Below are 16,893 nucleotides of genomic sequence, written 5' to 3'. Positions count from 1 at the left end.
GTCTCCTGTGCTTAGTTGTATGATTTCGCGTCAGAGGACAGCCCCTGCTCGGTGGCCTTCCATCCCAGCGAGCAGGTCTTCTCTTGTGGCTTCAGCTCCGGCATCGTCAGAGTCTTCGACATCTCCGCTGCCAAGCTGCTGGCTGAACACAAGTACGTCTGAACTAACGTCAAAGCTCAAGCTCCCCCACTGAGAGCACTTCTTTATCTGGGATTCTAAAAGCTTGTGTGGGCGGCGTAACTATGATATTGTATGGCAAGTGAAAATACATCAGATGCACCTCATGCACTTACAATTCAAACAAGGATGTTTTTGTGGGTTTGTTGCGATGCATTATAGAAAAGCTTTTAGACGCTGTCCTTCGAGAGAGAGAGCGTAATGGCTGCTTTTATTCTCATGTCCTTTCTGTTTTTTCTTTCTTCACAACAATAAAATACAGGCAGCACAGAGGTGAAGTGGTGGGTCTGGCCTTCTCACCGGACGGGGAGTTCATGTACAGCGCTGACTCTCAGGGCTCTCTGGCACTTTACAACGCCACAGAGGAAGACCTCAACGTGATCAGAGTTGTGTGTATGTATGCACACTGTTAGAGCCGGTCTTTGTTTTGAAAAGTGGCCAAATATGTTCACCTAATTGTGACCTCTGTAGTCAAGGAAGTATAAAAGACAACATTTCCCACAGTGCCAGACTCTTAAGAGACACAGACACATGGGCAACTTGTGTGAAAAACGCCGTTGAGGAAACTGCGAGACACACAACACACCTCAGTTACATTCCATAATTACAACCATTCGAAATCTCACAATGGAAACAACACTTCAAAATATAACACACTTTCTGATATGTTGTGTATTATCAATTGATATTGCGAGCTTCTCCATCACCAGTTTGAATCACAGTTTATCAGGCAGCCATGTTCAGCATCACTGTTGTGTGATTCCCTCTGTTCCTGATTGGCTAGGTAATGTGGTGGCTCGAGGCACCGAGCACGCTCCAGACGCTCTCGCTGTGAGCAGCGACAGCTGCTGTCTGGCTTTCATCGGCCCCTCGGAGTACATCGTCACCATCGCTGACTCGCGCTCTCTGGATGAGGTACCTTACACAACGTCGGAATCACACCATTTGTCCCAACGCCCATTACATTAAGATCTGGTTCGGTTGTGAAGGAATGGTGAGGGACCATCATCCTTACCTTAAACTAGAACTTTAGAACAGCTCACTCTATGTTTGGCAGAGAGCGATGTTACGGGGATGTGTGAAAGCTGGCTAACTAGCTTACCTTTTCTTTAAATCCTTACGTTAGCTATAACTTACTCTTTGTAGTTCATTTTCATCGGAATATTGTTACAGTCTATCGTATCTCATCATTGTAAGGGAAACTTCTGCAGCAATGGAGAGTCAGGACTCAGGGAGACATGAGGAGAGTTGGAGCTTTGATGTCAAACAATGATGTTTATTACAAGTCAAACGGCTGGAGAATTCATATCAAAAGTCACAGCAGCAAAAGGTTCTGACTGCACGGGTGGGTTGTCATGTCAATTCTGATCAGCCTATCTCTCGATAGACCTTTTTAACTAGTTTACAGAGAGTTAATAAGCATATTGGGGAGGCGTAGACATCTGTGGAGCTTAGAAAGCCAGCGTTCCCACAGCCGTAAACCATTTCGTGACCGAGAGTTGAACTGGTTTATCAAGATAGCTGGAGCCTCCCATTCCTTAAGAGAGCTAACAGAGCCAGGGTTTGGTCGTAAACGTCAACAGGCAATAAGGTTAAATATCTTAGGAGTAAGGAAGAATTATTCCCTCACAATCGTAATCATCTCATAATCAATATCATCTTCACTGATGAGCAAGAGGCACCACGTGTCACTGGAAAATTAACTTTTGGAATTTTTTCAAGTTTTTCAGTCACCTGTACAGAGAGACACAAATATACACATACAAATGATATAAATAAGGGTACCAAAAAGAGAAAATACGACGTGGTTCCTTGCCCACCCCATCCCTCCTCCCCTTCCACATAACAACTACATGTGGCTTGTTTGCAATCGTCATCTGTTCATACACATTTGAGCATAACAATTCATAATCCAAACGATTCATCTAAAGTATTTTTCGCATTTAAATGAACCTGTTCTTTGAGTCATATAGAAAAAGAACGCTCAGTTGTTTCTGTATACACCATACATAAACTGATTAACCAATATGTAATATATCCGACAACTTCTAATGTTAATATCTCCTGAAATGTGGAGGTGATGTTGTTGTGAGTTCCTCTGTCTTACTCTTCCTGTGTCCCCCCCGTCCACCTCCCTCTAGTTGCTCCATGTAGATGTGAGTATTTTGGACGTGCAGAGCCCCCGGCTGGATTCTGCTCTGAGGGTCTGCTTCTCTCCGGCCTCCACTGAACACTTGTTGGTCGCCACATCTTCTAACAAGATCCTCTGGGTCAGCACCAAGACAGGCCGCCTGCTCCGAGAGGTAACTGTTCTAAGCCTTGACACATTAGCAGAACATGTGTTTGATCACGTTAAATAAACTCCATGCTGCAACCAACCAGAATACTTACACATCACTCCTATTCTTACTTCTCTTCACTGTCTCCCAGTAAAACTAAATCACTCTTAAAATACTTTATGTCTACAAATGGATTAGCTGCTTCCTAAGGTGTTTATTTATATGTGACCCGCTCTACCGAAATCAGTCGGAAGTCGTAACGGCTCATTTCAAAATAAACGTGGATTTGCGTAAAAAAATAGTTTTTCGGGGTTCGGGTTTTTTTTGTTTGATTTTAAATAAACAAAGTTTTGGCTTTCAGAATATGAAACTTTTATTTCCAAAATCACACGATAAATACATGTTTGAAGCTCGTTAAGGGAAGATGACAGCTCTCACTCGCACTCTGCTGTTCCGCAGCGCCGCCCCCCCCCCTCCCTCCGGCTGCAATTATGAATGTAAGGCGTATAGTAATCATAGATAACACGGCAGGGTCCGTTACAGTTTGTTTTCATCTGATTTCAAATAAACAAAGTCTTGGCTTTCAGAATATTAAACTTGTTTCGGCAAATTCAGATGATGAATGCAACTTTGAAGCTGAAGTAACGGCATAATTACAAGCGGAGAACGGAGTAACTTGACGTCACAGAAGACATAACAACAGCCGGTGTTTCTCGTGAGTTTTTTCCCCGGGAAACAAACACAATACGCACAAACGCAAAACTACACAAACACACACACACACGTATACACACACACTCGCACACACACACTCGCGAGCTTCCCCCAGACCAGTAATCCAAACGAAGATATCTACCCTCCGGACTATTTTGATCATTTGCTAATAATCAATCAGATCGATGGATTCCAGAGAAGAGAAAACTTTGAAGGCCTTTTTCTCAAAATGATGACTCGGTGCCAGTCATTCTATAATGTGACGTATTTAGCTTAATATTTGGAGTAAAAAAACAGTCCTGATATCATTAGAAAGCTATCTCCTCTTTCCAACAGTGTATACTACTCAAAATGTGTCTTCCGGTCAATGCGATTGATTTCGATGGAGCAGGTCACATATACACCAGACAGATTATTATATATAAATAAGGACACATTTATAAAACCCTGTGATGCCTTCTGTCATTATTCAGTCTTACTCTAACATTCTCTACCACATGGCAGGTCTTTAAAAAACTGAATTTCCCCCTAGCGGGATTAATAAAGTTTAATCTTCTTCTTATCTTCCTCTTTTACAACATCGTCTTGTTTTTCTGCAGGCTTTAAGTTTAATGTGTTTTATAAAGGGCCAACTTTAATTACTTTTGGGGCAGTATTTGTATTTCTTCCTTTTAATCAAAAATGCCTCGTAATGGCTTATTCAGCGTGTCCGCGGGGTCTTAAAAAGTATTCAAAGTTGATAAATCAATTATGGAAAATGAAGGCTTATCTTATAAGTTTTGTAATGTTTCATCTTGGCAAATGTATTTATTAATTTATTCAACAACGTGTTATATAAATAAACGTAATTCTATGTTAGTACTACAAATCAATACGGGACTTGTTGAGAGGGTCTGACAGGTAATTACCTGAAAGTACTTTCATGCTGTGTCTGCTGAAGGAAATGTGTAAGATATGTCTGTAAATAGAGTAGACCAACGTCAGTGAGAGTGTTAATATGTACACTTCTGTTCCTACGCAACCATGTTATTCTTTTTCCAACCAGTGTTTGTTTGTGACTGTCTTTCTGTCCCGACAGGTGTCCAAGGTGCACAAACACCAGTGCTCGTCCCTGGCTGTGAGTGAGGACAGTCGGTTCCTGCTGACGGCGGGACACAATGCTGTCAAAGTGTGGGATTACAACATGCAGCTCCATATAAACTCACAGGTCGTTAAACATTTTATAGTTTACGATAAGTATTAGTCACTGGAAAATAAACTACAGGTTCTGTTGTATTTTAAACAAACAATACAAATGATTTGAACAATGTAATGATGTATCTGTTGCATTCAAGTACATTGTCTTCATTTTGATTGATCAGTGGGAGTATTAGTGTTTCATGTTGTTTCATAATGATCTAAAAGGTGTGTTTCTTTCACCCAGATGTTTATCGGCCACAGTCAGCCAATCCGCCAGGTGGGCTTCACCCCCGACCAACTGGGCGTGGTCTCAGTGGGAGACGCCATCTTCCTTTGGGACTTCCTGGCACTTCCTGTCGACTCTTTGACTGACAGCCGGTAGTAATCCCTGTAGCATGTTTTTATCCGTGTGTTACACCGTGTCGTTTTATTGGCAGAATATCTGAAACCCTCTGTCCTCACTCACAGTTCACCTCTGGTAATAAGACACACCCCTGCTCCTAAATCAGGTAATTTCATTGAAATGTTGTATTAATGCTACAATAAAATCAGATTCAATGGATTTCAATTGTTTGTTGTGATACATTGTTTGTCTTGTGTTTTCATGTCCTAGCTCAACCACACACTGAAGTGAATGGAGTTCGGTTGTCCAATGGGATGCCTCGACGGACGGCTCCTCTTCCCTCCTCTCCGCCACCACGACTCGACATCAGCACCCTCGACCAAGTTGACCAGGGGGGCGAGTTATTTTTTCTCTATTTTTAAAATGACCTTCAAACACACCCTATCTACTGTTATCTGTATGCTTAGCTTTGAAAGCACACTCACTCGTAGCTTCATCTTGCTAAATTCTGTCCAGTAGCACAAGAACAAAATAAGACAAATCTACCTTACCAAAAATGATCCTCTTAAATGAGTAGATTTGTAACTATTCATTAAACCCTAATCTTGAAATATCACTCACAACACTTATTGTGTTTCCTTGTGTGCTTCTTGAATGTCATTTCTCAAATGCCAATATGGATTTGAAAAACTGTTCAATTGTAACTGCCATTTATGAAGCTCTTCAGAAGTTGACAAAAGCACTTTCCTTTGATACGTCATTATGAGGAATTCAAACACTGTTTACTTCTTTTTACCTGAAGGAGGAAAAGGTTGAACCAAATGATTGTATTGTTCTTTCAGGATTATTCAGGACTTGCCTTTCCGGCTCCTATATAAGTTATTTTTTAAAGACTTGAATTATTTTCATGAGCTTGTTGATTTTATTTGCATATACAATGAAGTATGCCTGCTGATGTGATGTATAGATGTACAACAAAATGTCTAATGAAATCTCCAGTTTAAAAACAAATGTCTCATGCCATGTAACACACTTCTTTTAGAAACACAAAAAACATTTACTCACAACACATGTTTCAAGAGTGCATGTGTTGCTATACTTGTTCAATGAGCTATGATAATGATCATTTATTTGAACCCTGAGTCGTCGTTTCTCACCTGTTTCCCTCCTGCAGTTTTGGGCTCCTTGTCGATATGTGATGACTCCCCAACAGTCCCCCCCGCTTCAGTTGCAGACCCTTCCTCTGACCCCAGACCTCCATCCTCCTTCCTCAGAGTCACAGAGCTGACCCACACATCTCCACTCAACTCAAGTCTTACGGAAGCTGGTAAAGGGCCTCATTGCATTGTTCTGCATTAAAGCTAGGACCTAGCTCGGCTTAGCACAGCTTAGTTTGGCCTTGGTAGGCCAGGCTCACTTTAAGCTGCGTTTCCATTATAGTTTAGTAACTGGGGTAGTAACTATAGTAACGCAGTGTAGGCGGGGCCTATGGGGAGCTTCCATTTAAAGTGATGTTTAAAACTCAGTTAATGGGGCTCATTCACTGGCGCTTCCACAACAACTACCAACATAATTATTACATTCAAATGAAGTACATTATTCAAGTTTACATTAACTTTGGATAATAACACGGGAGAAATTAGCGGAAGCCCTCTCTCCCTCTCTCTCCTGACAGCCCGTCAGTATCGTCTCATGCAGCTCGCTGATCCAGTAATGAGTGACCCGACGGTGAAGAATAAATATATGTATAACTAGTTTAGCTTGTTCCAGAGGTAGATCAAATAGCGAAGTGTGTTGGGTCTAACTCTTAGTGTGTGTTTCGCTCCGCTCAGCGGTCCGTCACAGCGGGCGGAGCTGCAGGATTTCTGCTTCACACACGTTGCATACCGCTATTTTACTGTCTTTTTCGGACACCTTAAAATACCGGTGAAGCTATTTTGGCGAGCTTGTTTTGCCGCGCACGGAGAAAAGTGTCATGTTATCGGCTCTGCTGATCGGCCTTTATAGAGAGCACCAATCGATCAGCAGAGAGTGAATATCGGCCGATAACGATCGGCGGCCGACCGATCGGAGCATCCCTACTAACTACCAAAGCTTAACTTCTTTCTGCAATTAGTTTTTCTTCTTAATGGCACAATTGTCCTTTCTCAAATGTATTTATCTCTAATTATGTGACATTTCCATATAGTTGAGTTGAAAGGAAAGAAGCCAGTACGTCCTGATTGTTACAGGCACTTTATTCCACGCTTCAAGACCTCCACTCTGGATCAGGTAGAGAGCACTTTGTATAATGACAGCAGTAATTGGATGTATTGGTTTGTTTGCGGTCCTGTCTTAATGTCCTCTCTGATCCAGGCTGCAGTGGCTCCTCAGGCAGGAGAAGAGGGCTTAAAGCTGAAAGCAGTCATCGGCTACAATGGAAACGGCCGTAGCAACATGGTGTGGAGCCCTGACCGAGGTTATTATAATATACTATTATATTGAAAGTAAAATCAAAAACTGTGAGGAATCGGTCCGTCAAATCCAAGTGCTAAATATTTGTTGTTATACAAATCAGAATACTTTATTTATCCTGGGGGAGAATTGGGTTTCATGTTGCTCTATTTAGAATAAACAAAAAATATAAATATGAACTTAAGAACTTAACCACATTGTACTACATAAAATAAATATGTAAACATATGTATATTCCAATATATACAGTTTTGTATTAATAAAGATATCAATGCTGGAAACCAGGTTATTGCTTTAAAGTGTTATGCAGTAATATTCCTAGTATTAGTGAATAATAAATGTATACGTATCTATACTGTATTATTTTTAAATATATATTTTTTCTCTTAAAGGTTAATGTTGAATCTCATTCTAATCAATGTTCAGATTTGAAAAATATGAAATATGGCTTTTAAACATTACAACTTAAAATGCTTCATAGTCTTAACTTCTAACTAAAGCAAGATTTAATAGAATAACGTATTCTAAATTGATTTACACAAATGTATTGGTTATTGCTTTGCCTGATCAGGAATGGCTTTCTGTTGCAGGTTTGTTTGCGTACTCGTGTGGCTGCGTGGTGGTGGTGGAGTATCTTCACACAGGAATTCAGAGACACCTGCAGTGCCACAGCGAGGAGATCTCTTGTCTCGCAGTCACACATGATGCACAGGTACGTTTAGTTCCACACTTCCCAGTTATTTGACAGTGATTGACTTAACAGGCGTCAGCCGGTAAGTTCAGCATGAAAGAAAATTGGCTACATTAGCTGGTTGACAATTCCATTCAGGCAATGCATTACACTGTCAGTCCATTCTCAACAGGGGACAAAAAAGGGCATGTCTTCCTCAGGAGAAAGATTGATTTTGACACTTTGATATACTGCTTGGTTTATTCAATGCTGTGGGAGCACTTTGTGTTCAGCACTTGCCATGGGAGGGTGTTACCACTCAGACTTCTTATAGAACAGAAGTTGACACTTTCGATGTGACTGATAACCATGGACCAGGGTTGTTAATGGCTACAAGGCTTAGTCATCGCAGTTTTAAAGCAAGTGGTTCTATTTAAATTGATGTCTTTGTCCCACATAGTCTGTGGGTTTCTAAAAGTCTTCTCAAAAGCTATTGATTCTAATGTCTGTGAATGACATTTCCACAAAGTTTGGGCCCAACAAGTCAAGGATTATGAAGCAGGCTTTCTCGTGTTCGGCATAGTTAGTCCTGAGTCTAATGGAGTTGTAATATAAATTGAAAGTGCTGTGTGTATGTTTTGCTTCCTGTTCAGACGGTGGCATCAGCAGCTGGAGGCAGTAACGCCAGCAGGAGCCTCATCTGCATTTGGGACGTCCAGAATGGAACCTGTCGGAGTACCATCTCCTACCACAGGGGGGCGGTGCAGAGTCTGGCCTTCTCAAGGGACGATCGCTTCTTTCTCTCTGTTGGTCAGTCAAATATGAATTAGATTGCGTTCAACTGTCATGACCAAATAAAGTGGCAACCCTTAATATTGTAGACCTGTTTTGATATGGAACAGGAAATGTAGTTGTGTACAACAGGTCCCAGAGTACCATGCATAAAATATAGAGTTCCAGAAGTTAGTTGCCTTTTTATAAATCATAACTGTCCAATGTGATTTTAATGCAGCAAATGGCTTCAGCAAAAAAAGTTAGTTACCTTGCAGCAAAGTTAGAGTACAATCAAATTGCATTTCCTGTGAGTAATTCATAGAAAAGTTTGACTCGTCTTCTTTCTGTCAGTTAAATTCTTAAAATTAGGACAATGTTTCAGCCATGGCCAACCACGTGACTCTGCTTCTACTGACCCCTGATTCTCGCCCCGTAGGAGACTTCTCTGAGCCAGAGGTGGCTCTGTGGAGCAGTAAAACCTTCCAGCTGCTGTCCAGTGTGAGTGTGTCGGGGCCGCTCCATGACGCAGCGTTCAACCCCTCCGCAGCCGGCCAGCTGGCCTGCGTGGGCCGCCAGGGGGCTTTCTTCGGCCTGATCCACACACAGGGTTCAGATGTAGACCTCAAGGTAAAGGACCACAGAGAAAACATGATTCATAATTGATGATCCACGTTGTTGCCTTGAAAAGTGTTTTGAAACTATGTTTAATAGGGCTGCACAATTAATCAGCATTTTATTGAAATGTTTATATGGGCTAGTGCAATATGCAGTAAAGTATATACAAATATCACTATTGTTGATTGTGGTGTTGCATAGATGTCCCGGCCTACAAATCACATTCTAAAAACTTGATTAACTACCTTTGTTTGGTACGGATCCTCTAAATAAAACACACCATATCATTATAAATAAATTCAATGACAATAACAATAATGATGCAAAAATGATCAATCCCTCCGTTATTTTTTAATCATATCACGATTGAAATCTCCGTTAAAAAAAAATCACCATCAGTAATTCTTTCCATGTCGTGCAGCCCTAGCATAATACTTCAGAACTACATATTTGATTGGGTAAGTATTTGTTCTGTACTTTCATTGTTGGGTACTGATTGACATCTCCCTCACACCCGAAGGTGCAGAGGGTGAAAGCCCCCTCAGAGGTGGGCGAGGTGGAGCTGACGGCGCTGTGCTACCACACCGACTCCTTCCTGTTCACCGCCACCAATCGAGGACACGTTTGCGTCTGGGACGTAAACACACAGCGCTGCTTCATGACCTGGGAGGCCGATGAGGGAGAGATTGGTACGAATAGACCTTTTGGTTTTTTCTAACCATTTAATTTGGATAACATAATAATTTTTTGCTGAATAGTTTTTATTGTTCTTACAGTTAAAACATTCACAATAGTGTTTGACTACTAAACGTTTGCGTCGTTTATTAACACAGGGGAAAAATCTTACCCACAATTCCTTTGAAAATGTTCCTCTCAATGCAACTATGTTTCCATAGTTACACACTGACACTGTCCAACTGTTACTATGTCAGTGTGAAGCTAAAACATCAGGGAATAGAGGCTTGACTGCTATAGGAGTCTGCTACAAAAGTACTGGGTGGAGTGGCGCAGCGGGCTGTGCGTTGATCATCAGATCAAGGTTCGAAACCCGCCGCCGCTGCGTCTGTAAAGCCGTTGTGTCCTTGGGCAAGACACTTCAACTGAATTTCCTCCTGTGGGTATTGTCCACAGTACATGACCGTTACATGTCTGATATGTGTGTAATCTGTGCATCTGTAAAGCGCTTTGAGCTCTGGAAAAGCACTATAATAAATATAAGGAATTATTATTAAAAGTGTTATTCTCTTCAAGCTATTTCTGTTGTATTCATGGTTTATTAATTTTTTTAAATGCCTAAAACATCACTTTTTGTCATTTTGAATTTTGTGGCTTGCATTTGTTCTGGTCCGGGGTTTCTACCAGCTGCAATGGGATGATTTGGTGTCTTCATGTAGGAGTGCTGCTGTGTCGGGGGAACCATCTGTTGACGGGCAGCAACACCCGCTGGTTGCGTCTGTGGGAGGTAGAAGCTGTTCGGGGCGTGAAGCCTCAGGAAAAGGTCTGCAGCGGGGAAGACAGGTCTGTAGCTCAGCTTTATTCTTCCTGTGGAGATCCAGACCGTATACTTTTTTCTTTTGTGGCATGAATGCATTGATGCCGTCCGGATACAGTTTACACACACGGTGGGACACCTGCTTTGTTTCATTTCAGTCTATATAACATTTTGCATTAGGGCAACAATAACATAATGTTATAAGGTCATAATATATATCATTGAACCTACCATTGTACCTCATCATAATGGTAGGTGTTTTCCATTTGTTTGTTTGTTTGTAGCCTTTATTTAACCAGGTGAAAATCCCATTGAACTCAACAATCTCTTTTTCAAGGGAGGCCTGCAATTTGAGATACAATAACGGCACATTTAGGGTAATTCATGGAAAGATGGATGTTCCACTTCTCCCAAAATTCCTTCAATGTAAAGTACCCGGAGCATCGTGAAGAAATGTGTTATTTCTTGTAATTGCTTTTGAGGTACTCACACTCAGTATGACAAATAAGTATTTATATTTGTGGATTTTGAATGGCAAAACCCAAAGTATGTTTTGTACTATATATAGTGGTTTAATGCAGTTTTATGAGGCTTTTCCCTTCTGCTAGACCTGACTGATTGATGTTAATGATTAAACGAGCAAACAAAACAGTGGAAATACGGTTCCATTTCATCCTTAAGTGATGATGTCTGCCCATTGTTGTTGTTCTGTCCCTCAGTGGCACCTCGGTGGTGTTGGAGCAGGAGATAATGCTGGACGGGACGACGGTCAGCGCTGCGTTTGATACCTCGATGGACATGGGCATCGTTGGCACCACAGCGGGAACCCTCTGGTACATCAACTGGTCGGACTGCAGCAGCATCCGGCTGGTCAGCGGGCACAAGACCCAGGTATCAGGGAGAGATCTGTGAAACCATATGCACATCCTGTGTCTCCATACAGCTTATAACTGGGATTAGTGTGTGTTGTTCACCTTATTCCTTATAGTTTCATGGCATGGTCTGCATTAATATGACTGCTATGGCTATAATAGTAAAAAATATATATATTACAAATAGAGTATCAACCCCAATTCAAAACTGTTGCTGTGAGTAATGCCAAAATAGGAACTGCATATATTTTCTTAATCATTTTAAACCTAAAATCTGAGGTTCTTAGGTCTAAGTCTCAGTTTTACTGTCCATCACTTCAGCATACTTCAACAACCATGAGATGACTTCATGAAATTCTATATTAACATTCAGTCACTCCCCTGACTCTTACTCTTGCGAAAAGTAGATTTTCATGGCTTTTATTCAAATCTAAAAACAATTATCGTAATGACATTCAGCCCAGATATATATTAAATATACGGACTAAATCTTATTGAGTTTGGTGAACCTCTGAAATCCAACGCCATCATTTGTTCAACATTTTTATTATCTGGCCAGATATCTACAAAAACAATTGGCATTTACACCAGCATGAGATGCTAAGTATCACATTCTAATTTAATTCAAAGCATTACTCTCTCATGACCAATCTTGTGACTTGATATTTGCCTAAACTATTGCCGTATTCTTTAAATACTGTACATGAAGGTGAATGTTAGTACCACTCCACTGAAATGCTGCTGAAACTAGAGACAGTGATTCACTCATTCTGTATTTTCTGCTATGTGTAAATACTAATGTATGTAGTGGGAACCTGCATAAACAGCCTGTCAATCACACATAAAAGTGAGGATATGGGTATTTCATATTACAGGCAGATTGTAGCTCTTCAGAACATAGGGGTGTGAATCATGAAATCAAAGAAACAGCAGGGAAGCAATTACCAGCTGTGTCTGACATACAAATGTACTGATGGAAAGGCCACCAGCACGATGAACACCAATTTAATTACAATTGTTCCATTTCGAGCTTCCAGTTTTCTGTCCATGAAATTAAGTTTATATTTAGATGCGACTGAACACATTTAATTAGTGTGTGTGTGTGTGTGTGTGTGTGTGTGTGTGTGTGTGTGTGTGTGTGTGTGTGTGTGTGTGTGTGTGTGTGTGTGTGTGTGTGTGTGTGTGTGTGTGTGTGTGTGTGTGTGTGTGTGTGTGTGTGTGTGTGTGTGTGTGTGTGTGTGTGTGTGTGTGTGTGTGTGTGTGTGTGTGTGTGTGTGTGTGTGTGTGTGTGTGTGTGTGTGTTCTCTCTCCAGGTGAATGATGTGGTGTTCAGCTCTGACGAGAGACATTTTGCCACCTGCAGCGAGGACGGCAGTGTGAGGGTGTGGTCGGCGCCTAGCAACGAGCTGGTGGTGCAGTTCCAGGTGCTCAACCAGGTGAAGAAGTATTCTGAGTTAATGTATGGAAGGAGCTTGTTGCTTTTTAATGGGCACCTCCATGGAGGATCTAAGACTGTACATCTTTCCTTTATTTTTAAAATAAATTCAATTCAATTATCTCTCGGGTAGAGATTAATGTTATATTAAGTGAAGGAATTAAACTGATTGGCGGTCTCCCATTGTTTGTACTCCATAGCACATTTAAATATTGTGGTGAAACACAAATATATTCTGATTTGATCATAACATTATTCAAATATTGCCCCCCTGTTCCTCTCTGTGCCTCAGGCCTGTGGCTGTGTGTGCTGGAGCCCTTCTTCCAGCACAGAGAGTGCATGTGTGGCTGGAGGATACAGCGATGGGACTCTGAGGATCTTCAGGCTTTCCTCCTCAGAGATGGAGATGAAGCTGCATCCTCACCAAGTGGCCGTCACTGCCATCCAGTACTCAGCTGACGGTGAGAATTTACTGTACTGTATTTAATGTATTTCATTTGATGATTGTGCTACTGACTTTTGAGAGAAGAGCCATGCACCTACAGAGTGAAAACCGCCCTTTTCCACTTCACCTTGGCCAATTAACACAAATAATAAATACAATCTTGTAGCACTTGACTGATTTCAAACTATTGCACTACCTCTTAACATGGTTTGGCTTATTTGAAGCTAATAACCCGAACCCCCCTACAGGTCATGTGATCCTTTCAGCGGGGAAGAATGGTCTGGTGGCTGTCAGCAGCCCGATGAATGGAGCGACTATTCGTATAATCCGGGATCACAAAGGCGCCCCGATTACCACCATCCAGTGTGTGAATGAACAGGTGAGCGCACTGAATGAGAGCAAGTCATAAAGCTTGAACACTGCTCAACATGGCAGCCATCAGGAACACAGAGGAAGGTTAGAGGTTAGAATGGCCTCCGATTGGATACAAGTCAATCGAATAGGAAATATGATCCTGAGAGTTCACAGTTTTTTTTCTGCACCTATCGTTTAAACACTACACTACTGGTTTTCAGTGGCGAACCGTGTCTATCACAACTGGACCTTCTGTAGACACACACACCCCCCGCTGCCCCCCCCCTTCATTCCGCAACAACTTCATCTTCACCTGTTGCACTTGCCATTTCAACGTTAAAAACAATAAAACGGCATGAATTGCTTCGTCACATTCATCTAGATCCTCTGTCTCGAGCCAGTTAACTAGCGGGCCTTCTAGAGTACCCTGGAACCGAGGGAAACTCTGAAAGAATACGCCCATTGGCTACAAATCAATATATGATTGGTTGATCAAACTGTCAGTCCAAACGTACGCTCTCATTCAGTGCAACGGCCAGGGCATTCGATCAAGGATGTAGAATACCTTGGTTGAAGGATATTCTACCCAGAGACCCAGAACAAGATCTGATTGGTTGCTTTCTTTTCTAACACAAAACCACTGAAATGCGTAGTGCATGGTCCGAGAAGGACAAACAAATCAACGTAACACTAATATTACAGATCAGCAACACAGATACCATTCTCAATTATTCATTTTATATACATTTTATTTATATAATTAAATCGATTTTTTGTTGGTTTTATCTGAGTGTTCCAGGGTATTCTCTGAATACCTTGAAGGCCCTGACGGTTCGCCACTGCTGGTTTTATACTGTAAGATCACTTTAAATGAAAGTGCCATTGGTCATTTGTCGTTGCTGCTATATTGTATTACCATGTCATAAATACTTGTGTATGCTGCTCTTGCTCTTTTGCACTTTTTGCATATCATGTATTTTGTTTTTGCTATGTTTGTAAAATGTAATTTTCTTAAATATATTATGTGAGGGACTGCGGATGGAAATGAGCTCAAAGCTAAATCTGGCACTGTTACGCTTGACACATTTGAATATTTTCAGTGTTCATTACTGTGCATTGTCCCTGCCAAGTAAAAGATTAAAATAAATAAATACAAATGTATTATTGTGACTTTCATGCAGAATTTTAAATCAATAGCAGCCTGATTTTCCAATTCGAGAGGCATTGTTGATCTTTTCATATGCACTTCAATTGATCAGATATTGTATGTTGGAGAATGAAGTGGCATCTGGCTCCTCGAGTACAAGTGCTCTTGACATGTTTCCTGCTTTCATCCTATACAAATGATGGTCTGACATTGATTTAAATGTGCGCTCTGATTTCCTTTGTTGCCATTTTTGATATTTTTCCTTAGTTTGAACTGACGCCTGTTTTATCTCCTAATCCTCAGTGTAAGAATCTCAAACTCGAAGGAAAGGAGATGTGGTTGGCTGCCAGTGCTGACAGACGCGTCAGTGTGTGGGCTGCTGATTGGCTGAACGACAAATGTGATCTACTTGACTGGCTGACATTTCCTGCTCCCGCCTATATCGGGGTACAGTTTTTATTTTAAGTAGTAGTACATGGTAATGACAACAAATGTACCTCCAAATGTTGAAAGATACTCTATCTTCCATCTCAAATAAATTCATATTAGCCTTCATTAGGACTTATTAACCCCTAACCCTTTTATTCATTCAATACTCAGGACTGTCTTTGCTGAATCTAATGTTATTTGTCATTTCACAGGATTCAATTAAATGAGCTTCTTGATTTGGGGTCTTAGCTCAGGAAAGTGACAGGCTCAGCGCTTCGAACCTAACACATGTGCATTTAAGAGCCTACTTTATTCTAAATTCTTGGTGTCTATTGAGATTTCAGCGTTCTTTCAGCGTTCTTTCAGCGTTCTTTCAGCGTTCTTTCAGCGTTCTTTCAGCGTTCTTTCAGCATTTTGTTGCAGTGTATTTAGGATATTTCTACCGAATGAAGCTCAATCTAAGTTTGACCTTTGCACATCTAATACATGTAAATATTTGATGCTATATAGGATGACAGCCCACCTCCCAGCCTGGCTGCCTTCTGCCCCGCAGACCCCGGCCTGCTGGTCTACACCGGCTATGGAGTGGAGAAAGAGCTGTCGTTCTACAGCCTGGCAAAGAAACAGGTACAACAGCTCCCCCTGCTTCCCTCCTCTACCACTGTGTGTGCTGTTTCCTGTCACTGTAGAGGGAAGAAATGAGTGTTACCTCTTATAAAATGATATTTCTTCTACTACAGATAATCAAAACGATTGCCCTTCCCGACTGGGCCACATGCTTAAGCCTCTCCTGTCACAGCCAACTCATCGCTGTGGGATCAAAAGGTGAAGTTTTGTAATGATGTGTCACCATATGGTTCAAGTAATGTGTTATATTAAAGAAGGGTACGTTTTGATGTCTCACTATATATCTAATCTCTTATCAGGGCGGGTGGTGAAGCTGATCAAGTCGTCCAGCGGCAGGTTCCAGGACTTCCTGCAGCACAGCGACTCGCTGCAGACGTGTCGCTTCTCGCCTTCAGGGAAGCTCCTCTTCACTGTAGCTTATAATGAGATCCTGCTGTGGGAGGTGCAGGACCTCTGAGGGCCTTTTTCACCCTCTAACACTTGTAGTTGTATCCTCTTTCCCACGTGCCTAGTTGAAATGGGTTTTTTCTGTAGTTTTATTGTTCCATATTTATTTATTTCTTATTTTAGTCGAGCTATAATTTGTGGAGAGGTTTTTTGTTCATATGCCACATAGATTTTTTTTTTACGTGCATGGTTTTATATTACAATTTTTAAGAAATTGATTTGTATGCCCAGTTTCTTGTCATTTTTGATAATTTTTGTAAGGTTTTCTTACTGTAAATTTAAGATTTGTATAATGGTACGTTGCTGTTATTTCTATATATTTTTTCAGTTGTAGATAGAATTATGGTTTGTGGGCTGCTGAAGGATGGCATGGGGTTTAAATAAAAAGCAGCATGCAAAATAAAAAACTATAATGCAAGATGACTTTCACAATGATTGGA

The 16,893-nt window shown here is 41.2% G+C and overlaps 1 protein-coding gene across 1 annotated transcript in view; it reads left to right on the top strand.

Annotated features, from left to right (window-relative positions):
* Nucleotides 1–16,871, top strand: part of wdr90 (WD repeat domain 90) — a 26,406-nt gene extending 9,535 nt beyond the window's left edge. Inside the window, 24 exon segments of the mRNA XM_079658461.1 lie at nt 16–152; nt 440–570; nt 962–1,092; nt 2,319–2,480; nt 4,249–4,377; nt 4,594–4,727; nt 4,818–4,858; nt 4,963–5,088; nt 5,867–6,019; nt 6,881–6,963; nt 7,048–7,150; nt 7,737–7,858; nt 8,470–8,626; nt 9,027–9,217; nt 9,726–9,894; nt 10,600–10,723; nt 11,417–11,588; nt 12,883–13,005; nt 13,297–13,465; nt 13,698–13,828; nt 15,254–15,397; nt 15,890–16,006; nt 16,120–16,204; nt 16,306–16,871. Of these exon segments, the coding sequence (XP_079514587.1) occupies nt 16–152; nt 440–570; nt 962–1,092; nt 2,319–2,480; nt 4,249–4,377; nt 4,594–4,727; nt 4,818–4,858; nt 4,963–5,088; nt 5,867–6,019; nt 6,881–6,963; nt 7,048–7,150; nt 7,737–7,858; nt 8,470–8,626; nt 9,027–9,217; nt 9,726–9,894; nt 10,600–10,723; nt 11,417–11,588; nt 12,883–13,005; nt 13,297–13,465; nt 13,698–13,828; nt 15,254–15,397; nt 15,890–16,006; nt 16,120–16,204; nt 16,306–16,463 (3,192 nt within the window). The 3' untranslated portion in view covers nt 16,464–16,871.
* Nucleotides 16,872–16,893: the final 22 nt, after the last annotated feature.

The sequence above is a fragment of the Notothenia rossii genome (genome assembly GCF_949606895.1).
Source record: "Notothenia rossii genome assembly, chromosome: 11".
In the NCBI taxonomy this organism is placed as follows: Eukaryota; Metazoa; Chordata; class Actinopteri; order Perciformes; family Nototheniidae; genus Notothenia; species Notothenia rossii.
The sequence above is the reverse complement of the archived record's forward strand: the minus strand, read 5'-3'. Positions and strand labels throughout refer to the sequence as shown.